Raw genomic sequence first — 21377 nt, forward strand, 5'->3', positions numbered from 1 at the left:
GACTCACTGGGTGCCCTTAATAATAATAATAATAATAATAATAATAATAATAATAATAATAATAATTTATTATTTGTACCCCGCCCATCTGGCTGGGCCTCCCCAGCCACTCTGGGCGGCTTCCATAAAAACCAAAAATACAATAAAATATCACACGTTAAAAACTTCCCTGAACAGGGCTGCCTTAAGATGTCTCCTGAATGTCAGGTAGTTGTTTATCGTTTTGACATCTGCTGGAAGGGCGTTCCATAGGGCGGGCGCCACTACCGAGAAGGCCCTCTGCCTGGTTCCCTGTAGCTTTGCTTCTCGCAATGAGGGAACCGCCAGAAGGCCCTCGGCGCTGGACCTCAGCGTCCGGGCAGAATGATGGGGGTGGAGACGCTCCTTCAGGTATACTGGACCGAGGCCGTTTAGGGCTTTAAAGGTCAGCACCAACACTTTGAATTGTGCTCGGAAACGTACTGGGAGCCAATGTAGGCCTTTCAAGACCGGTGTTATATGGTCTCGGCGGCCGCCCCCAGTCACCAGTCTAGCTGCCGCATTCTGGATTAGTTGTAGTTTCCGAGTCACCTTCAAAGGTAGCCCCACGTAGAGTGCATTGCAGTAGTCCAAGCGGGAGATAACCAGAGCATGCACCACTCTGGCGAGACAGTCCGCAGGCAGATAGGGTCTCAGCCTACGTACCAGATGGAGCTGGTAAACAGCTGCCCTGGACACAGATTTGACCTGTGCCTCCATGGACAGCTGTGAGTCCAAAATGACTCCCAGGCTGCGCACCTGGTCCTTCAGGGGCACAGTTACCCCATTCAGGACCAGGGAATCCTCCACACCTGCCCGCCTCCTGTCCCCCCAAAACAGTACTTCTGTCTTGTCAGGATTCAACCTCAATCTGTTAGCCGCCATCCATCCTCCAACCTTAAATAAGTCACTATCTCCGTGTTGTCCCCTAGCCAGGTTATTGTATGTCGAAATACTGTTTTTAAGTACCTCATTCCTAAATCCATTAAGCACACACAGGAGGTTACCCCTGCCCTCAGTTCTGCCCAGTGACGTATTTTACAGGGTTTTTGAGAGAGTAACAATCAAAGTATTGGAAACACTTTACTACTCCAAAGCACAACCGTATTCAGCATTCCATTGCTGGTAAAACCATGGCTAGTTTTTCACATAGCAGTAGCATCACCTGGAATCACCTTCCTTGTGGGAAGATAACATGATAAATGACAACTCTATTAGGCTCTGTGGAGGTACTGTCTTGGGAAATGGCGGGCAAGATGCCCTTAGCAAACCCCCTTCCTCCTCGCTGCTGTGACCACTGCCCATTTGCTAGCTCTCTCCCTCTGGACCCAATCCATACAGCTTCCCAGAAGGAGATGGCAAGAGGAGCAGAGGAGGGTAGTGCTGCTACTGCTTTTGTAGCTCAGTTGCTTACAGTGAAAAGGCTGAGATAGCAGAGGGGTTGGTAGTGACCCTTGGTTGAGGCATGGATCTCAGCAAATGCCTGAAATTACCAACCTTAAATACTGGCCCTACATAGACACAATTTTCAATAACCAAAGTAATGCAGGACTTTGGCAACCGAGAGGGGGAATACTGCATTATATTTACATGTGGGATGGGGAGCTGGAAAGACTTGCTAAAGGGTAATCATTAGCTTCTCCCTTTCTATTGGGCAAGAGTGGGTAATTTAAGCAAACCACCAGTATCAGTTAGGCTAATCTGGCTTGCTATGGTTTCTGTAGCACTTTCATTGACTTGCAAAACACTCTACAACCCTTATCTGATTCTCACAACAGCCTTGTCAAGTTGGACAGCATTGATTCCATCTCCATCTCCAAAGATTCCCCAATCTGCTCTTTAAAATGCCATTAGGAGGGATATTGTCATGGACATGAATGTCAAGTATACAGAATGTTTCAAGTCTTTAAAGTACATACTAGGAAACTCATTTGTATTTTTTTGCTGCAAGAGGCTATCTGAAAATTGTTTTACCTCAGGGTGGCAAACACATTCACCCCCTTTCCATTGAACAGGTTCCAAGTCCTCCAGAATTTAGGAACGGATCTGCAACCAAAGTTGAGGAACTAAAAGTATTCACTGGGCTGGATTTGAAAAACCTACAAAATCAAAACAAAAGGAGCTCTGAGGATCACAGGAAAAATGAGTATGATTTAGGTCTCAATTCAGCTATGACTCAAAAAGATTCAATCCTGGAACCTGGGGAATAGTGTGTCTGAGCACATGCAGAATGTTTCCACCCCCACCTCTGACTAGCCACTGTCACTGCCAAGCCTAGGGCTCAAAATGACAGACACCTTCCCTACCTTTAAATAAACAGAAAGCTTCCTCTGTCTGTAAGGAAAATGTCATTAAAGAAGGATATTATCAGCAGGAGGCTGACGTGGTGCTGCACAGTTGATTAACTAGTTGTTGGTTCCTTATTTGCTAGGAAGTTCAAAACACCCAGCTCAATCAGAAAACTTGTAACAACAACACCTAAGGTTTTTATGTCCTTAAACCCCACAAATAAGCTTTCGTCTACCCTGTATCAAATATATCCTTGCTCAGGAGACTCTGCCTTTTGAGATCCACAGTTATTATTCCCTGGCCTCCTGTGGTGCAATGGGTCAGTGTGTCTGGCTGTTGGTGGTTTGGGCCTACTACCCAGTGAAGTGCCAACTTGTATGGCAGTGAAAGCAGGGCCACATAGAGGGAAGAACAGAGTAGGGACACGGCAAGTATGCAAAAAATAGGGAGAGAGAGAAAGTCCAAAAATGGAAAGACCAAGGGAAGGAAAGCACAAGCCCTCAAGTGTCAATGTCACCTATGACTATCATCAGCAGGAAAGGGTCAACAGTTGAGAAACCACACACAGACAGACACAGCAGTGTTTGGGGCTATGGCAGCCACCCCTGAACCTTCTGATAACACTATCCCAGCACTGTATGGGACAGTCTGAGATGGGAACCGAGCTTAGGCAATGCACTTCCATTTTACTGCTCAAAAAAAAATGCATACACATGCATATACTTCTTCCTCTTTTTGAACAGTAAGCCCAGGGTGTCTAAGTGTCAATACAAGTCCCCAAATCTGTTTATATGTGTTTTTGCTCACTCCAGTATCTTGGAAACAAAAGCTCAGTATGCAAATAACCTTTTAAAATTATTATTCAGGACCTGCCCTAGCAGCCCTTCCCTTTACAAGGGCTTAGCCTCAGATTTCATTCCCAGTCTTGCGGAAACATACAAGAATTCTGGCATGTGTATGATTCCAGGTCAGGGATCGTGATTTTCAAATAGGCTACAGCCCAAACACTCCCCTCTGTTCCTGGCCCATACATCTTTGACCTTTAACAGGTAGACAAGTCATACATAATCCCAATTTATTCCTATCAGGAATGTCTGGTAGTGGGTTTCCTGCATCGGGGGGGGGGGATGTGTCGGTTGGACTAGATGACCTTTGAGGTGCGTTTCCAACTTTGTGATTTGGTTACCACTAGAGAAAGCAGGTGCCATCAAGGCAATACCAGACCTCCCACAGGCAGTCAGTAACATGGGGATTAACAGCACTGACTCAGCTTCATCACTAACCCTTATAACAACCCCTTAATGCTGCAGGTGCTCTGCATCCTGGGTGCACTACATAAGTACCAAGCATTAGTGTTATCCCATGCTGCAATCCTCAGCTACTAGAAGATAAAAGAAGAGCCTAATTGAGCCTGGTGCCTGCTGACTAGTCCATGTAGAGATATAAACCTTGCCTGCTTTTCTGCTGGGTGTCAAAATCCTCACTTCAGTTGTCTCAAGTTAGTAGCTACTCAGAATCTCTTACCATTAGTAGTGTTAGCTTTAAAAATAAATGAGCAGGATCAATATTTTCTGGGGAGAAAATGTTGCATCCCCATGCCACTTCTCCCACAGACTTGACCCAAGAAGCACTTTCCTCCTGCTTCCTCCAATAATAGGTCTTCTCAGACCCTACACCACAAGCAGGCAGGAGGAGGAAGGGCACAGGGGAAGTGGTGAGGGGGCAGGTCTAGTATGTTCCAGTGTGTTTCAGTGCATCTGGTTTGCACACCGTGCTTAGGAGAAGGGTGTGTGTGTGTTTGTGTGTAAGTAACACAAACACTTTGCTAGTTTACAGACAGGCAAGGGGAAACTATGCAGAAGTTATGAAATGCCAACAGACCTATAACAGTAACAGGGGAAGGACGGGTGTCTCAGGAAATAACTCGAGGGGGTGGTGTCCAATGCTAACCTTACTCAAGGCCCATGGAAACCAATGCTACACTTTTGAACTCTCTACCTAGTGGCATCAGGCAGGCTCTTGTGTTCCACTATGTTTGTGAGTGCTTTGAGTGGTATTTAGTTTATTACTGTTTCTATTTTTATATTAGTTGTTTTTCCCCTCTTTGTAAGCCACTTCGAGGCTAGTGGGGGTATGAAAAATTATTTCATAAATTTTATGAAATAAGTAATAGACATAACTAACTTAAGTTTCAACGTGTAGCCGCTGAGCACGGCCCAAGATCTCCAGCCCTCTTAAGCTTACATCGGAAATTTACCAGGTGCTTAATTCAAGCATTCAAGTATCCCGACTGGCGGCAATCGTCCATGATCTAAAACAGATGCGTTTCCTAGCCCCGCTACCCTCAAGATCCTTACAGCTTGATCTGCCTATTTCTTTCAGTCCGCTTATACCACCTTCTTCCCATAATGGAGCTGCAGGCAGTAGACACGGGATTCCGCCTGACCAGCCCCGACCTGCCTAGATGCATCGCGCGCCCTCGGGGGGCAACAGGATCGTCTGCCAGCAAAGCGCCCTGCCTGGCCGAGGTATGCTTGTCCTCCCGACTCTTCGCAGCTGCTTTACGCCACAGTCCTCCTCCCGACACCCCTGTCCACGCCAACATGCAGTCCTGTTTCTGTGCTTAACAGGCACCCCCGTTTCCACGTCCAGCCCATGCACACGATCCCAGCACCAGCCTAGGCGACCTACGACCACCACCCGCGCCTCTCCTTTCTGCAATCGTTGCTCTGTACTTCCTTCATCGTGCCGAAGTCCTCTCCGTTAATTCCCCCCCCCCATGTCTCACTTCCAACCCTCCCTCCTCGCTTATTGAACACTGCACGCTCTTTTTAAAATAAAATGTTTAAAAAGGGCGCGGCTCTGGTGCCTCCTCGTCTTTCACACCTTCTATCCAGCTGCACCCCGTTTTCGGCTTACTGTCTTGTTTTGTTTTCTTGCAACGACCCGCCTAAGCTGCTGTTGTTGCCGCGGCCCCTTTAAGAATGTCCGAGCCCGAGCGCTTCAGCTTTAAAAGGGGGTGGGATTTTCTTTCCCACGTGATCTCAGTTTTTCTCGGTTGCGTGAGCCGTGCTGGCTGATGGGAAATGCAGTTTCGAACCCCAGCTATAATTCATAGCCCGAAAGGACGATATTTCAGCTGTGCGTTCTGCTTAAAGACCGTGGTTTGCAATTTGCATCCTGTATAAATGCAAACGTTTCCTCCGGATTAATTCATCCCAAACAAATGTATCTGCATGTTCTGATCGGTACCTTATTGCATAGCACTACCTTAAGCATGCTTACTCGAAAGTAAGTCCCGCTGGATTATATAGCATTTATAGGATTGTCGGAGTGAGGGTTGTCTTGAAGAAGTTCTATTTAGAGTAGACCCATTGAAATTAATGACTTGGGGTTAATCATGTCTTCTCTGAGTAGGATTAGCATTGGATACAGCCCTCAGTTTCCTTTTAACTGACTTTTGCAACATAATCCTATGTATGTCTACTAGGAAGTAAGTCCTGGGTTCAATGGGCCTTCCTCCCTGTATGGGAATGCAGCCTTAAACATAATTAAGGTGGTGCTGTTATGCTGCAATCTTTTGTGCTTACATAGTTCAAATTGCTTCTGAACATGCATATGGTCAGTCTATTAGAATTCATGCATCACTGTGTGTGCTGGGGGAGAGACTGGATCCACTAGGCAGGGGAAAGGCTAGGCTGGAATTGTTCTCCCTGTGATTCTAACACTTCCTAGGGAAGCGTTCAAACTTTTCAATTCCCTCTAGCACACGTGTATATTCTGAAGTGGCAAAGTCCCAAACACAACAATTTCCTCCCTGAAGGTTTAGATTACCGCTAAGCTACAGTGGTACCTCAGGGTACAGACTCCGCTAACCCAGAAATATTGCTTCAGGTTAAGAACTTTGCTTCAGGCTGAGAACAGAAATTGTGCTCCAGCGGCACAGCAGCAGCGGGAGGCCCCGTTAGCTAAAGTGGTGCTTCAGGTTAAGAACAGTTTCAGGTTAAGAACGGACCTCTGGAACGAATTAAGTACTTAACCCGAGGTACCACTGTACTTTAAACACATTCCAAGTCAAAGGACACATTTCACTGAACCAAATAATGTCCCCAGATTTATTCTGTATTAAGAAGGTGCCTGTTGCTATGATGGGAGATTCAACACATCCCTCTGTTACACTTCTGTCACTGAGAGCTGAGTCATCCAGTGTCATTAATGGAAGAAAGGTTGCCTTCACTGAAGCCATGTCCTCAAGTTCAGTACTGTACTTTCCCCACTAAGAATGAATAGCAATCATCCACATGAAGGAGGAAAGAAGGGGTTGCAATAGGGACTGCCTTCAGGATAGGAGCTAAAATGTCCCTTTCTCCCCGTAACTCTAACCTACTTCTATTTCCACAGTCCCTTTCTGAGTTTGTTTCTTGGGGTGAAAACAAATGTAAATTTCCTTTTGAGGCTGCAACCCTTGGAATGATCTCCACAAGACTGAGCTATCCTGTATAGATAGGATTGCGCTGTCAGTGGTACAGGTGGCTTCAGATGTCACTTCCATGTGGCCTAAATACTTCACATCAAATGCTTTTTGAAAGACTAAGATTGCACATTTCCATTTGTCACACAAGTTTTAATTCCCCCAAATGCAAAAACATTAAGAATTTCAAGCCTCTATTCATCACTATTTAATATGTGCTAAGATTCTGTCCCTGATGCATTACGCTGCATCATTTATTGTAAGCCACTCAAACTCTCTTCTTAAGAAAAATAATTGAAATTTCTAAATCATAAAAGGATTGTGGGGGGAAGTCAGAATATATTGTTATGGTCCATCCTATTCTGTTGTACAAATGAAGATATATCCTAAGTTCTCGTATATACCCTTCAAGTTGATGGTTTAACAGCAGGTGTTGCTTTTTGTCAGTGGCCTATCATGTTACAGTAATTTCTTTGTTTTTAATCTAAAAGTCCAGCTGGAAAGTACCTAAATCCAGGAGACAATGGTTGGTGGCGCTGAGAAACAAGATACTGGATTTTATAGGCCTTTGGTCAGGTTTGATCCAGCAGGGTGCTGCTTAAAGCCGGATCAGAAGATGCTTTGTCTTGGGGGCTGCTGTTGATTCTGAAGCTGCTGTTCTTACAGCTTGTGTGCCTACTTGCTTCCCACTTGTTCAACCTGTATATTTTAATCAGTAAATAGAGAAAGTCTTTCGTGCTGTCTTCCCCGGAGGAAATTGATCCTGCAAAGCTCCCCTGGGTGTGGGAATCAAATTTTCTTTTGCTCACATTCATGTTGAGTCAAAAATAGCTCCTTCCTATTATTTGGGATGTACAGTACTGAGTATTGTAATCCACTTCAGCACACAAATTCAGAACAAAAAGAACTACAGTACAGTATGTTCCTGGGTATCGTCCGCCATGAAACTACAACTCCCAGGAGGCACAGCAACCTCCTGTTTGCGAGACCCATTCTTGGGTGCTAAGTGCTACAGGGGCGTAGTGTTGTTAGACTGAAAGTCAATGTCGAGTCAGATAGGTAGCAAAAGGAAAGTCTTCGGACAGTGTAGGAAGTCTGGAAACGAAACTTCTGGGTTCCTTTACCATGCCCCTCTTCGTGCCTATTCATTGGAAGCAATGGAGAAACCCAGGATTTTTGCACTGCTGTGATTGAATACCAGTGTGTCCACTTAAAAGGCAGCAGCCATGGCGACAAAAATTAGGGCTTTTCTGATATTTCACGTGAAGAACTGTCTTTTTTAAACTTTTCAGGCATTAAAAGAAACCTGCCCTGTGTCAATGAAATACTGTACATGCTTCACATACTGCAGAATGGGGGTGGCTTACCTTGCAAGCCAAATCCTGCACTCAGTTGTAACACAAGCTTTGTGTTTCATTGGCTTGCATGCAATTAAGCTGCGCTTGTTAAAAGCTGTAATTCTGTAACCACTTTCTTTTTCTTTTTTCAATTTTTTTATTAATTTTAACAGATATAACATATAAAACATACAAAAGAAAGAACATTACAATACTAAAAGAAAAAAGAAAACAAAAATAAAAACACATATTCCTTCTGAAGTTCATTTTAAATTCCATTATTAACTGACTTCCTCAAATCCCCCCTAACTGAATTTCATTGTATCACCTTGTAACAGTTCTCCAAAATCATCTTTCTACTACAATTCAGTTTACTATCTTCATCTCTTTTCTTATTGACTTAAATCCATATTACTATACAACATTCTTATTCTAATCCTAGGCCTATTTGATACTTTCAAGTACCTTCTAATTATCTTATATTACAGTATTTAGCTAAATAATCTTTAAATTTATTCCAATCTTCTTGATGCTCCTCTTCTTTCTGATCGCAGATTCTTCCAGTCAGGTCGGCCAGCTCCAAAACTCCAACATCTTCATCTGCCATTCTTCTACCGTTGGTATTTCTTGAGATTTCCAATTTTTGGCTAATAACAGTCTTGCCGCTGTAGTGGCATACAAAAATAGTCTAACATCTTTTTTGGGCAATTCCAATCCTATTATTCCAAGTAAAAAGGCTTCTGGTTTCTTAACAAATGTATTTTTCAACATTTTTTTCAACTCCTTATAAATCTTTTCCCAGAAGTCCACCACATATGATAAAAAGTACCTTCTTTTTCTTTACACTTCCAGCATAAATTATCATTTGTATGATAAATCTTTGCTAATTCTACCGGGGTTAAGTACCACCTATACTTCATTTTCATGTTTTCTTTTAATACCGGGCGTGCAGTAAACTTAACCCCTTTCTTCCACATCCTTTCCCAGTCTTCCATCATTATATGTAACCACTTTCTTGAGAAAATAAAAAAATTCCTTCCAGTAGCACCTTAAAGACCAACTAAGTTAGTTCTTGGTATGAGCTTTCGTGTGCATGCACACTTCTTGAGAGTAAGCCTCACTGAACTCAGTGGGTCTAACTTCTGAGTAGAAGACGCATATAGGGTTCTGCTTGGAACCTCTTTCAAAAAAACCACATAATTAGAAAAGAAAAGAGGAAGCTTTTGTTTTCGCGGCGTGTGTGTTTGTGTCTATGCAGGCTGCTTTGCTGTCCATCGCGGCTGTGCTGCGCTCTCAATGGCTACTTGCGTGAAAAGACTCGCAAGTACGCGACGTACGCGAGTCTATTTCCTATGTCTACGGGTAGAGGAAGGAAAAAGACAACATCCGGTCCCAAAATGCCGCGGGCGAGAGGAGGTCTTGGAGGGAATTAGAAAGAGGGGCGTAGGAGGAGAAGCAGGAGCATGCGCAGTGCGTCTCGGCGGGCCGAAGGGGTTGCAGCGCTCTTTTGTTTGGCGGAGGTGGAGCGAACGCGGGAGGCCCGTTGTCCAACCGTCGCTCTGTTCTGCTTTGAAACGAGACCGGCTCGCTCCGTGTGCCGCTCGCGCCGTCCTTCTCTCTTCCGCCCGTTTGTTTTTATTTCCCCTCGTGCGTTGTTGGCGGGGCTGAAGAAGGTAAAACGGGCAGCGCGGGGTGGGGGCGCGCGCAGGGGGCAACATCGCGCGCGCGGGCTGGACGGCCATATTGGGGGGTGCTGAGGGAGGGGGATATTCCTGGGTGAGCGGGGGCTCCTCTTGGGAAGAGAGGCACAGTATTTATAAATGGGGGCGGGCTTTTCTGGGCAGAAAGGAAATAGGCACAGTGCTTTCTGAGGCGAAATACGTGAGTTGGGAGTGGAGACGGCTATGGCTCTTCCTAAGTGCGCCTGTGAGTGTGGGGTCCGAAAAGTGGGGTGTCTATGGGGGGAGGGAAGCGCATAATGTATGGGGGAGCTATTTCAAAAGGGGGAGACGTGAAGTGGGCAGAGCAGATGGAGGGGTGCAATGGGAGGGGGGACCCACAAAATGAATCCCCGTGTACCTAAGGTGCGGCATTTGCTGGGGAGCGTGGTTTCATGTGGGAACGGGGAAATCGAGAAGGCGTTGGTAGTAAATAACGGTCGGGGGGGGGAGGGGGCGTTAATGAACGCGTACAGGAATGTGGAGAACGGTTTCCTAAACGAAGCTGTAGCGGTATCATAAATAGGGATGTCCAAATGCAAGGGCCGGTGGAGGGAGCCTGTGTGTGCGCGCCCGCGCATTTTTAATAGGTGTTCGAGGAAGCTGCTCCAAAGATGACGATGGGGGGTGATGTGTGGAAGAATGGATGTAAAAAAATACTAAGGAGGGGATGGTTGCAGAAAGAAGTGTGGGTATAGGTCCGTCCGTCCTTCCCCGCCCCCGAAAGTGGGAGGAAATATGCAGAAAATGGATAATAGGGGTGGGTTTATGTGGAGCTGAGATGGCTAGTTAAGAGGATTTTCCTCTGTTAGACAGTTAATAAGGGGAGATGAAATGGTAGGATATTGGGGGGGGGGATAATTCTTCGAGAAACTAACTATGAAAGTAAAGCTGTAGCGACTTTTTCCAAAGAAGGGGATCATCTGCCCAAGGTGGTAGTGTGAAGTTGGTCACTCCTTTAGTGTAACAAGAACATTGACTGGGGTGCTGGGATTGAAGCTGTTCCTGTGAAGGAGACAGAAGTGTTTCAGAGTCTGTATTGGAGTGTAGCTGGGCTAAAATGAGGGGAAAACATAAATGGATTGTATACAGATTGTGTAACGACTAATGTGGGTAGGAAGGGTGAAATTAAAATTTTAAGGTAGGTAGGTGAGGGTTTTTATAAATTTGCACCTCCAAACCAGCATAATCATAGTGCAGTATTGGAGGAAGGGAAATGGGACCATACAGCTAGGCAGTCTTGTATGTAGTGGTGATTGGATAGAAGAAGATAAGAGTAGTGAGTGGTGAGGGTGTTAATTGACTTGGAAAACAGCCCAAATGATCACTGTTGATTTGAAGAGCACTAATAGATAACCAAGTCATGTGGGTGAACAGGTTTAATATTTAAAAGATAAAAAGAACTGGGGTGTACTGCAGGGAAATAACTAGGAAACTTAAGATATGTGAATTTTAGTCGATGTGGATCTGTTTGTTAGAGTGAAAGGACCGCATAATGGGGTGCTATTTCGAATGTATCTAGGCAGTGGTATTGTATGATGGCTCACATTGGCAAATAGTGTTGCATTTGATGAGAGAGATGTATCTATTTATTACATTTACGCCACATGTTTCTTCCAAGGAGCTCAGGTTTTGCCCCATTTTTCCCCCTCCCTGTGGTAGGTTAGACTGAGAGGTGGTAACTAGCTTAAGATCACATTGTGAGACTTATGACTGTGTAGAAATGAACTTACATTTCCCTAGTCCCATGTCCAGCATTTTATTCCCTATGCCACCCTGATGTATGTTCAAGACACATAAGCATGTAGACCCAAAAATAAGGGCCCTGTGAGATCAGCCTAAAGCCTATCTAGCCCAGTTCCCTTTTCTCACAGTTAAGTAGCTTAACTCAATATATGTGGGAAGCCAAGAAACACAACATAAGTGCAATAGCCCTCTCCTGTTGCTGTTTGCCAGCAACTGGTATTAAGAGGGAAGCAGTATATAAAGCCTTGCTCAGTTCTTACTTATTTTGCAACTGCTGATAGTAAGTACTTCTTTCTTTCTTTCTTTCTTTCTTTCTTTCTTTCTTTCTTTCTTTCTTTCTTTCTTTCTTTCTTTCTAATTCATATTCCTAAAGTGGCTTACAGTGAACTATAAAATATAAAACTAAAATACAAATATCACAACCTTATAAAACACTGTAACACAACCACAAAGTGGAGAATTAAAGGCTGTAGATGAGGGTGGTCCAACTTTTCATACCAAGTGGGCCGCAAGAGTACTTCAACATAGAACCCTGGGCTGGGTAGGGAAGCAAGGCCCAAAATTGATGCCCCTGCCCCAGCCATCATGCTGCCTTCCCAAAGTCAGATAAGCGAGGCTCTGGCAGGGTCCAAGAGCCCTCATGCCTCCTTCCCAAAGCCCAGCACCCAGGTTTTGGGAAGGCAGCTCATGGGCTGCCGGGGGGGGGGTGTTAAATGTTGCTGAGAGCCACCCAAAAAGGCCTCAAGGGCCATGTGTTGGACCGCCCTGCTCTAGACATTTCCCTTGATTGGAAAGTATAATTTTTGCTAGCCAGATATATCAGAATTTCCCTACTTTCCTTGCTTAAGGTAAACATGATCTCTTAAAACTAAGTGTCTGATCCTCTTATGCAAGGCTCCTTTTCTTTGTGATGAACAAACTAAATGAAGTTATTTTTCATTCATCATACATCACAATAGTTCATTTATTTTACAGCTTGATACCACAGGTGTCATGCATTGGTCCATTGGGGTGTTTTACTATTAAATATCTAGTAACTACTTTATCCCAGTCAGACTAATTGTACTACCCCATCAAACAACATGGGAACAGCACATAGGAGGATGCATTGGGCTGTTTATACCTACAATGCTAGAAAGGTGTTTTTAATGGAAAATACTGAAAAAGCCATTTTGAAGGTAGAAAAGTGATTAGTGTAGAAGCAGTGGACCTATGCATAGATGAGTTTCAAAAGCATATAAACTTCAGGCCTCCTAGGTTGCATTTTTCACTTGCTACTTGATTCATGCCCTTCTCAAGTGTGTTTGCAAGGCTGACTGGAGGACAGAGAGGAGTATATGTAGGAACTAGTGTACTGTATAGGTAAAGGCAAACTTTGCATCAATAGTTCTGCCAACTTTTCCATCTGGCTTCACGCACCATTGGCATAAGGTCCCTGGAAGATTACCTGGAACAGAAGGCACCCCTCCAGCTGAAAGATTAACAAGGCACACTGACGATAATGCCTATTCATGCAGAGGTAGCTTTGGTTTGGGATGTTAGGGGAGGGGTAGTACCTATGGTGAATGACACGTCGTGCTCCTAGGGTACTTTGTTCAGCTTTGGGTCCCCACCTGCACTCAGCTCTCCACTGCAGCTCCTAGAAGCTCTCAGTATGAGACAGTGGCCGCAGCGACCCTCACCTGGTTTAACCAACCAGTCAAAGCCATTTCCTGGGGTGTGGCCGCTGTCTCATGCTTTGGAGGTTTGTCAACCTGGGAAGTTAGCCCATCTAGGAAGACTCTGATCCTACACCTCCAGTGTCTTGTGGGACATCTTCAGGAGAAGAAAAGGCTAAGGAGTAATCCCTACATAAATTCAGAGTGGAGTCCCTAAGACAGTTGAATGGCATCTTGTATGTCTCCTTTCGGCAACTTCTGCAGCCAACCTGGTGCCAAATGTATTGCTCTGCTTTCATTTGGGACCACATCAGCGAGGCCATGGGGTGGGGTCTTGTCATCTGGGCAGCCCAGGATCTCCGTACACACTGTCTAGGCTTGTGCCGCCAATGCAGCAGTTTGACTTTGCTGGAGACACTCCTTTGCCTCTCAAGACAATCCACTTTGAGTTTGGCTCAAGGGGCCTATAAAAGGAGCTACACCACTTCTGATCAAAGGTGGTAGGAATTCTGAGGACTGAACTGAACGAAAATTTAAGGTCAATTGAAACCCTTTTCTCCTCATAATAAAGGAACCAAAGTTAAAGTTTCTGGAATCTGAATTGTGTTGTATTGGGTAGGGTTGCCAGACAGTGGGAAGCCAAGAAACACAATATTAAATGTCTGGGAAAATCCGGACGTATGGCAAGCTGTGTTGGCTGATGAGTTTTTTGTGATTTACCTTAAAAATAGTTCCCAAATATTTTCCCCCCCCCAAAAAAAACCCCTCAAACTTTGTGCATGTATGTAGGCATCAGTGTGGATAACAAAGCAGGTCAAAGTAATTGAAATGGGGCCTGATGGAATCTATATAGCCCACTTTCAATTTCTTAGTCATAGGATATACAAGATGGAGTCTGTTTTATAGACCACAGGCACCTTTGAAATGTTGTGTGAAGCCCATAGAGATCTCACTAAAACGCTTGATAATTGTACTGAAGCCCATGAGGAATATGAAGTCCCAGTGCTTCCAGGTCATGCTGGTTAAGAATAAAATTCCTTGTACTTGAAGATGCCCAGCTACTCCCCTCCATACCTCAGAGTAAAAAAAAGATGTTTCTTCCCAACTACTTTACTGTTCCTGAGATACACTTCCAAAAATTCTGAGCTTTGGCACTGTATAGGACTAATGCCAAGCTGTGCAGATCACATGTTATTCCCCTCCTGGTTGGAAGGAGGAAAATGTCTACACAATGTAAACTGGTTTTAAACTAGTTTTAATATGGTTTTCTTCCGTAAAAGAATTTTGGAAACAGTGACTTCATGAGTATGCCAAGATCCCAGCATTTGTGAAGGAGACAGGACTAGTTTAAGCTTTGTGAAATTGTGTTCTCTAAAAATCTTCCTTCCTCCCCATTCAGCTGCTGTTTGTGGGTCTCTTTCCCTAGCCAGCCATCCTTCACTGCAAACGAGACCCATTTCCTCTAAAACCTAGCTGTGCTTGACGGCCCCTTTTGCCTATGTTTTATCAGACCCCAACTGAGACAAGTGCATCCTCCTGCTGAGAGATGCTTTGCCTGCAGGAGCCCAGCATAGCTTTCCTTTTCCGGTAGACTGTAACTTTTCATTTCCAGAAAAAGCAAGCTGTTTAATCTTCTTTGCTTGCTGGGTACCCTTGTGGTGCTTCCACCACTCATGGATGCCTTCTCTCCCCAGCACTGCCGTGCTTGCTGTATAGTCACAAACATAGTCATGTTGTTTCTGAAAGTGGTGGAGGGAGGATATGGTGGGAATTTTTCCTGCTGCAAGCAGAAAGGCCTGGCCTGAAGAACTTCAAAGTTCTGCAGAGACACAGTGATTCTGTCTCCTGCAGAGCCTGTTCCTTTTGGAAGAAAAATGTTAGTTTTATGGAGCTTCCTGCAGTTGGTCCAAGTGTTCAGTATAGGTTAACACTGTCATAGGTTGCTTGGGCAACAAACAAATCGTAGGTTTGGCAGATGGAACATGTTGAGCACAGTTGTGATTCGTATGCCATATTTTAAAGTACCTAGAGTTGGGAAAAGCATTAGTTTTTATTCAATTGCATGTTGAGGCAAGGGGAAAATCTTAACGTAAATTCCAGAAAAGGAGCCATGTATGTCCTGTTGCAGAAAACGGCAGAACCTGATTAGCTGTCATAGGAAAGTGTTCACCATGAGGTGCTGCATCTACTTTTTATTAATCAGTATATGTGGATAGATGTTGTACAGCAAGGTTTGGGTTTATGTGGGTCCCATTGATATTGATGCGCTTCAGCGTTTCACTGTGCTTTTGTGACTACATATTGTATCTCTTTTATTTGTGTCACTTTGCAGCTTCTGGAACATTTTTCCTACACTACATTTCCCTGTGTATTTTTAGATTAAAATGTTTTCATATTAAAAAATAAAATGACAAGACAGACAAAAAATTCTAAGTGTCACGGATCTCTGGTGTTGACAATTGCAGTTTCTAAAGCTGTATATCTGCATTATCTCTTAACAGCCTCCTTAAAACTGCAAAGCTGGCGAGCACAATGGGAAAAAAGCAGAACAAGAAGAAAGTGGAGGAGGTCCTAGAAGAAGAGGAGGAGGAGTATGTGGTGGAGAAGGTCCTTGACCGGCGGGTGGTGAAAGGGAAAGTGGAGTACCTGCTCAAGTGGAAAGGCTTCTCAGAGTAAGGCTGCTTTCCCTTTATTTCAGCTTTGCAAACTAATCTTTAAAGGTTAGTAGCCCATAAAATCAGTAGCCTCTTGGTCCACATATACTTGTGGTTAATCTCTTTGCGCACTGGTGTTGAGAGAGGGGAACATCTCTTCCGGTTTTCAAAGCCTTGCTTGCCTTGTCACCCAGGAGCTGTTAAGAAGTCTGCTTTAGGCCTTTTTTATCTTGCTCTAGGGTAGGGTGATGTGCCAGGGTTGCTGAATACCTGCGTCTTAAAAACCAGCCCAGTTTCCCCATCCCATTTCTGGTTAATTCATGGTCTTGAAATCTTCTTTTGGAATTTTTCCAGATATGTGTGGGGGTTAATTCTGTTCCTGCAGGAGGGAAAACATGTTTGAGAAACAGGTGTGGTTTTTTCCTTCCCAAAAGTACTTTCTACCTTGAAAATTCTGTTTGAGGCTCAGTTTGGCTGCAGTTTGTGAGCAAATGAATGTTTTCACGTGTGTGGATGCTTGTATGTGTTCAGAGTACAGGTGAGCCTCAAACTGATTGTGTGCTTCTGGGCAAATAAGCAGTCCTCAGTTCTGGTGTAAGGGGTGCTTGAGGGGAAAAGTATCTAAGACTGCTAGTTATGTGTAGGAGAAAGCAACCATGCCTAAAAGTATTTATCTGCCTGTTTAGTGTTGAAGCTGAAAATCTGATGTGCTTGTAGAGAAGTTGCAATTTCTGCAGAAGGCTTCCAGGTCTGCACTTACACTTTTTCCTTCTCCTAAATAATGCAAATCTGGGGTCCATCTCATTAAGTCAGAACCCAGTCAAGAATAACAGAGAGCTGAAAATCTGGTAGCTTTACTCTGCCCTTATCACTCGCTATTCTGCCTTAGAGCATAAGTCACATTATCAAGTTTACAACTTTAGGGTGTCTTGTTTGCATTTCCAGAAAACCTTTAAGGAATCTCAACCCACCATGTCAGGATTCTAGCAGAAATTGCCTATCATTGCAAAAATCTGTAGATTTTAAGTCTTCCCCATTCCTAGAAAAGTCATTTTCATAGATTTTGTGCCAAGAATTTACAGGTCCCATAACAAGGGAGATAACTTTCTTAAAGGGGCTATTTTGCAAAATAAACTCTAGTTACAAAATATGGTATTTTGCAGTCCTGTCCAGCTGATAATAGTTATATGGTTTCAGCGAAGATAACACGTGGGAGCCAGAGGAGAACCTCGACTGCCCTGACCTCATTGCGGAGTTCCTGCAATCCCAGAAAACTGCACATGAGAGTGACAAGTCAGAGGGAAGCAAGCGCAAGGCAGAATCTGATTCAGAGGATAGGGGGGAAGAAAGCAGACCAAAGAAAAAGAAAGAGGAGGTAAGGCAGATTCTCTCCATCTGTGGCCCAATGAGGGTTGCTTTATGCTTTGCAGTTAAGGACTGATTGATGTTTCTGAAAGGGTAAAACACTAGCTAACAGCAGCGATATTTATTGCCTTCTTAAAGTGAGCTACATAACTGTGTAGTGTAGTGCCTCAGCTGCAAGTGTCTTTGGGAATATGGTTGACATTCATTAGTCTGTGGTACTAGTGGTGTTTCTCACCAGAATCTCTGCCTCCAGCCCAGTTACCTCCCCATCAGAGAATGTGGCTATGTGTTCTTTCAATTTTGGGGATGCACCTGCTACAGTGGGAAGACTCCATTTGCTGTGTTAGTATGCTGGAAGCAAAGTGTCATGGTCCTGATTGCGTTGTTCTTGCAAACAGCACTGGTGCATTTAAAAAGTTGGATCTGGTGACTTGGCTGGTGGTGGGCTTCTGTTTTCTCATGTATTTCTCTTTGTAGAGTCTGCCCTGTGTCTTGCCTTGCATTCTGTTGAATACAGCCTTTTTTCATTCTGCCTCTAAACTCTTTCTAGCCACATTATCCCTTTTTATTTCAAGACAAGAGACTTCTGATAGTAGTTTTGTGTGGTTAAGTAAAAACAGCCAGACCGTTCCAAAATTTTGTATGTATGGCTTCTCAAAAGTTCAGTGTTCTCTTCCCCACTCCCCATTGTTTGCATTATTTACCCTTTGTTTGTTTGTTTGTCCTCCATTTGTTTGTTTGTTTGTTTGTGCTTAGCACTTCCATCCCTTTTATATTGTTGCATTTTCCTGTTAGTACACAACTCTTCCTCTTCATTTCTGATTTCTTTGATTTCATAAGTTTTTTCCTGTCTTTGCTTCACACCCTTCCATTTTCAGCTGTTCCTCTCCAGCCCTTTTCTCCACATCCTCCCTTGGAAACATAACATAATTAAGCTAGGGCTTACCAAAATGTAGCTCTGAAATCTTTCAGTGCCGGAGCTTTGTTCTGGAAGATACTTCGTAGTAATATGAAGGAGATTCTCAGCAAATTATTTCCAGGAATGGTTGAGCCCAACACCTCTCCTCAGCCAAGGAAGAAACCAGAATGCAACAAGAGCAGGTTCTCTGCCTCACTAGCATACTCTTGTCTGTTTCTCCCTCCCTCCCTGCCAGCTAAGTTCTTGCTCTAGCAAGCAAGGCAGTTGCTTCAGTAGTGCCACACAAATATTTTATGGTAGATTAAAAGTGGGAAAGATTCTGGAAGGTGATGGGTGTGGTCTTACTTTGGAATAAGCAGTTTTAAATTTCAGTGCCAAATAAGAAACCCTTTATGTCTTAAAACCTCCTTGTTTAATATGCACTGTAGAGCAGTGCCATATTATAAAGAGCTTGAAACTGATTAAACTGGTAGCATGTACCAGAGAAGCTTGAATAATATTTTTTGTGAGTATGCTAAGAATTCTTGCTGGAGATCTAACACTTTCACAGATGTAGAATTAATGGGATTCTTTGGAATAGCAGTAGCTCAAACAGCTTTAAAACTAGTTCAAATCTCATAGTATAATTATGCATGGACAAAGCATCTACATCATGTCACTCTTGACTTGGATATCCCCCTCCCACAAAGTAGGTCACTGGAAAGGCATTTTCTGGCAGTTGTTTTGCCTCTGCATAACACCAAATAAAGTTCAATGTCTGTTTTCTCTGTCACCATTTAAAGGCAATAATCAGAAACCTTTCCAATTCTTTCATCAGGCTGAGAAGCCTCGAGGCTTTGCAAGAGGGTTTGAACCAGAGCGGATTATTGGTGCCACAGACTCCAGTGGAGAGCTCATGTTCCTGATGAAATGGTAAGCCTGTTCCTTTGTCTTTTCTCCCTTGTGCATCCTCCATCAGAGATTAGAATCCAGATGTTGAATTTTTGGGAACATGGCTACTTAATGGTATGAGTGTCTGTAATGAGATCAGGTGGTAAGACCATTGGTTCTCTAACATTTTTAAAAGTTTAGGAGGGGGCTAATTATCTTAGCTGCAGAATACTGTTAATATACAGCCTCATCACTTTGATGACCTCTTGCATTTTGATCTGCTTTCTAGTTCCTTGCAAGTGATTTATATGAAACTTGGAATCTGCTTTCTCTGTTGTGTAAGGTTCAACTGTCTTTTACTTGCAAGCATTCTGAGGTCATAACTGGAAATAACTAGCTCTTGCAACCCATTCCCACAATCCTTCCATGTCTTGAGGAAGGATTGTGTGGATCAGGCAGGTAGATGTATGCTTATAAATCATATTTTGCATTATAGGCATCAGGATTTGTGGCCAATGATTCTATGAACTGGCAAGTGTTAAGGTACCTCAGATTTGTATTATCCTTCTGGACAATAATCTTCGGTGTGCTTATGCATCAATAGCAAAGCCATGCATTAAATTCACAGTATTATCCAAAGCTTTAAGATCACATGACCCCAGACTCAGCCATATGCACACACATTTGGCAGAAATGTTAATGCTAGAATGATAGCTTCATGCCTTCTATTTGGGATCAATCCCAAATTTCCCACCTCTTGGTTGTACAGGAAGAACTCTGACGAAGCTGATCTGGTCCCTGCCAAGGAAGCAAATATCAAGTGCCCGCAGGTGGTCATCTCGTTCTATGAGGAAAGGCTGACATGGCACTCCTATCCATCAGAAGATGATGACAAGAAGGATGAGAAGAACTAACCTGCCTCCCCTTCTGTCCCCATCCTTCCTCTGGCCGACTTTTGTATTAAATCATCAAACTGTGGGTTTGAACATGAGTGAGAAAGTGAAGAGGCGGCTGTGGAAGATGCTCTCTGTAGAAACCGGACAATTTCTGTGCCCCTGACAACTAGGTGTGACAACATGCTGTCCCCTTTCTTCCTTTCTCATCATATATACATGAGGAAAGAGGAGAGAATTGGTGAGTTCCCAGCTGTTCTTTGCTTGGGGGGGGGGGTGAAGCAAAAATAAAAATAATAGAGTTGGAACAGGCTGCCAAAAGGGATAGGCAGGCAGAGGCTGTGTGTTCTTCAGAGACCATCTCTGTGATCTACAGCCTTACTCCCCAATAGTGTTAATGGCATTTTTACAGATTAGCATGCGTGTAGTTTTTCTTTCTTCCTTTTTGCTATTATCAGTGTATCGTTGGGGTGGGAAGGGAGGGTGCATTCTGACTGATTTGGGGACGGCCAGTTCATGGTATCTGTATCCAGAATTGCAATTATTACAAAATACATGCCTCCTGCTGCAAGTGGAATTGATGACTCCTGCGAGGCTGGAGCTTATGTGTCTAAGTGTTAAAAGTTACAATTTGATTGCAACCATGAATACAGTCACCTTCCAGAATTATTACTGTGGGAATTGGAAAGGAGACAGCTTCTTCATATTTTGCCCTCTAATCATAGTGAGGGCACTCTGCCCCCCAAACCATGTGACAATTTTTTTAGTACCTCTGCATCTTTTTTCTTCTAACCAACCAGAAATTGAGGGTTTTTAGCCTCCCCCCCCCCTCTTGTATGTATGTGGCATTTTAGGCATCCTTTTAATTAAGGGGAAGGAAAGTAGGGGTGAAATCTACCCCCTACAGCACAAGGTAGTAGTAGGTTTCAGAATATTCTGTAAACAACTATCTTCTGTTCAGACTTGGGCATTTATGATTGCTTACCTTGCCCTAGTCCTACCCATTTCATTTTTAAGCTAACGATACTTTGTTCTTCCAAAGGACAATTTTACCTCTGACATTGAAACACCCCACAAGCCACTGACCCCCCCCCCATTCATCCTTTGTGTGGGGGGGTGGTATGTACGTAGAAGTGTACAAACCTTTTTTTAAAAAAACAAAGCATGGTTAGGTTTCTGTGAAAACGTTGTCTAAAACTCAAGTGTTTGGATTTTAACTTCATACTGAACTGTCTTTTTGTCTCAATAAAACTTTAGATTTATAGTCCTGCTCTTTTTCTTCTTCATCTGGTCCAGGCCTTCCTTGAAAATATTCTACAATACAAAGTACTGAATTGCAACTAGAAAATATTGCAGGAATAAGTGATATGCTGAACTGAGAAGTATTGCAGGGGAAATGCAGTATGTTATGGGGGAGCATGGCCAGTACATAAAGTCAA

At 43.7% G+C, this 21377-nt stretch overlaps 2 protein-coding genes and 1 long non-coding RNA gene across 5 annotated transcripts in view; 2 read left to right on the top strand and 1 right to left on the bottom strand.

The window, feature by feature from the left end:
- SKAP1 (src kinase associated phosphoprotein 1) overlaps positions 1-4834 on the top strand; it is a 354748-nt gene extending 349914 nt beyond the window's left edge. Inside the window, exon 14 of the mRNA XM_081166709.1 lies at positions 4690-4834. The gene's annotated coding sequence lies outside the window, so the exon portion shown is untranslated. The remainder of the gene's footprint in view (positions 1-4689) is intronic.
- LOC308571377 lies at positions 1-5304 on the bottom strand. Its single transcript, XR_014001348.1, has 3 exons — positions 5194-5304; positions 916-2117; positions 1-15 (listed from the first exon to the last, which is right to left on the bottom strand). It is a non-coding gene; the product is annotated as an uncharacterized lncRNA (long non-coding RNA).
- A 4315-nt stretch (positions 5305-9619) lies between these two features.
- CBX1 (chromobox 1) lies at positions 9620-21202 on the top strand. Of its 3 annotated transcripts, none has more exons than XM_081166954.1 (5): positions 9620-9788; positions 15739-15909; positions 17089-17266; positions 18993-19087; positions 19815-21202. In XM_081166954.1, exons 2-5 carry the CDS (start codon positions 15770-15772, stop codon positions 19957-19959), a joined length of 558 nt encoding a protein of 185 aa, XP_081023080.1. In that variant the 5' UTR covers positions 9620-9788; positions 15739-15769; the 3' UTR covers positions 19960-21202. The 3 variants fall into 3 exon arrangements, with proteins under 3 accessions (XP_081023080.1, XP_081023082.1, XP_081023081.1); XM_081166956.1 differs by lacking the exon at positions 9620-9788 and adding an exon at positions 9899-9920; XM_081166955.1 differs by lacking the exon at positions 9620-9788 and adding an exon at positions 9942-9996.
- The last annotated feature ends 175 nt before the right edge of the window (positions 21203-21377 follow it).

This window comes from Podarcis bocagei (genome assembly GCF_964188305.1).
Source record: "Podarcis bocagei genome assembly, chromosome: 13".
In the NCBI taxonomy this organism is placed as follows: domain Eukaryota; kingdom Metazoa; phylum Chordata; class Lepidosauria; order Squamata; family Lacertidae; genus Podarcis; species Podarcis bocagei.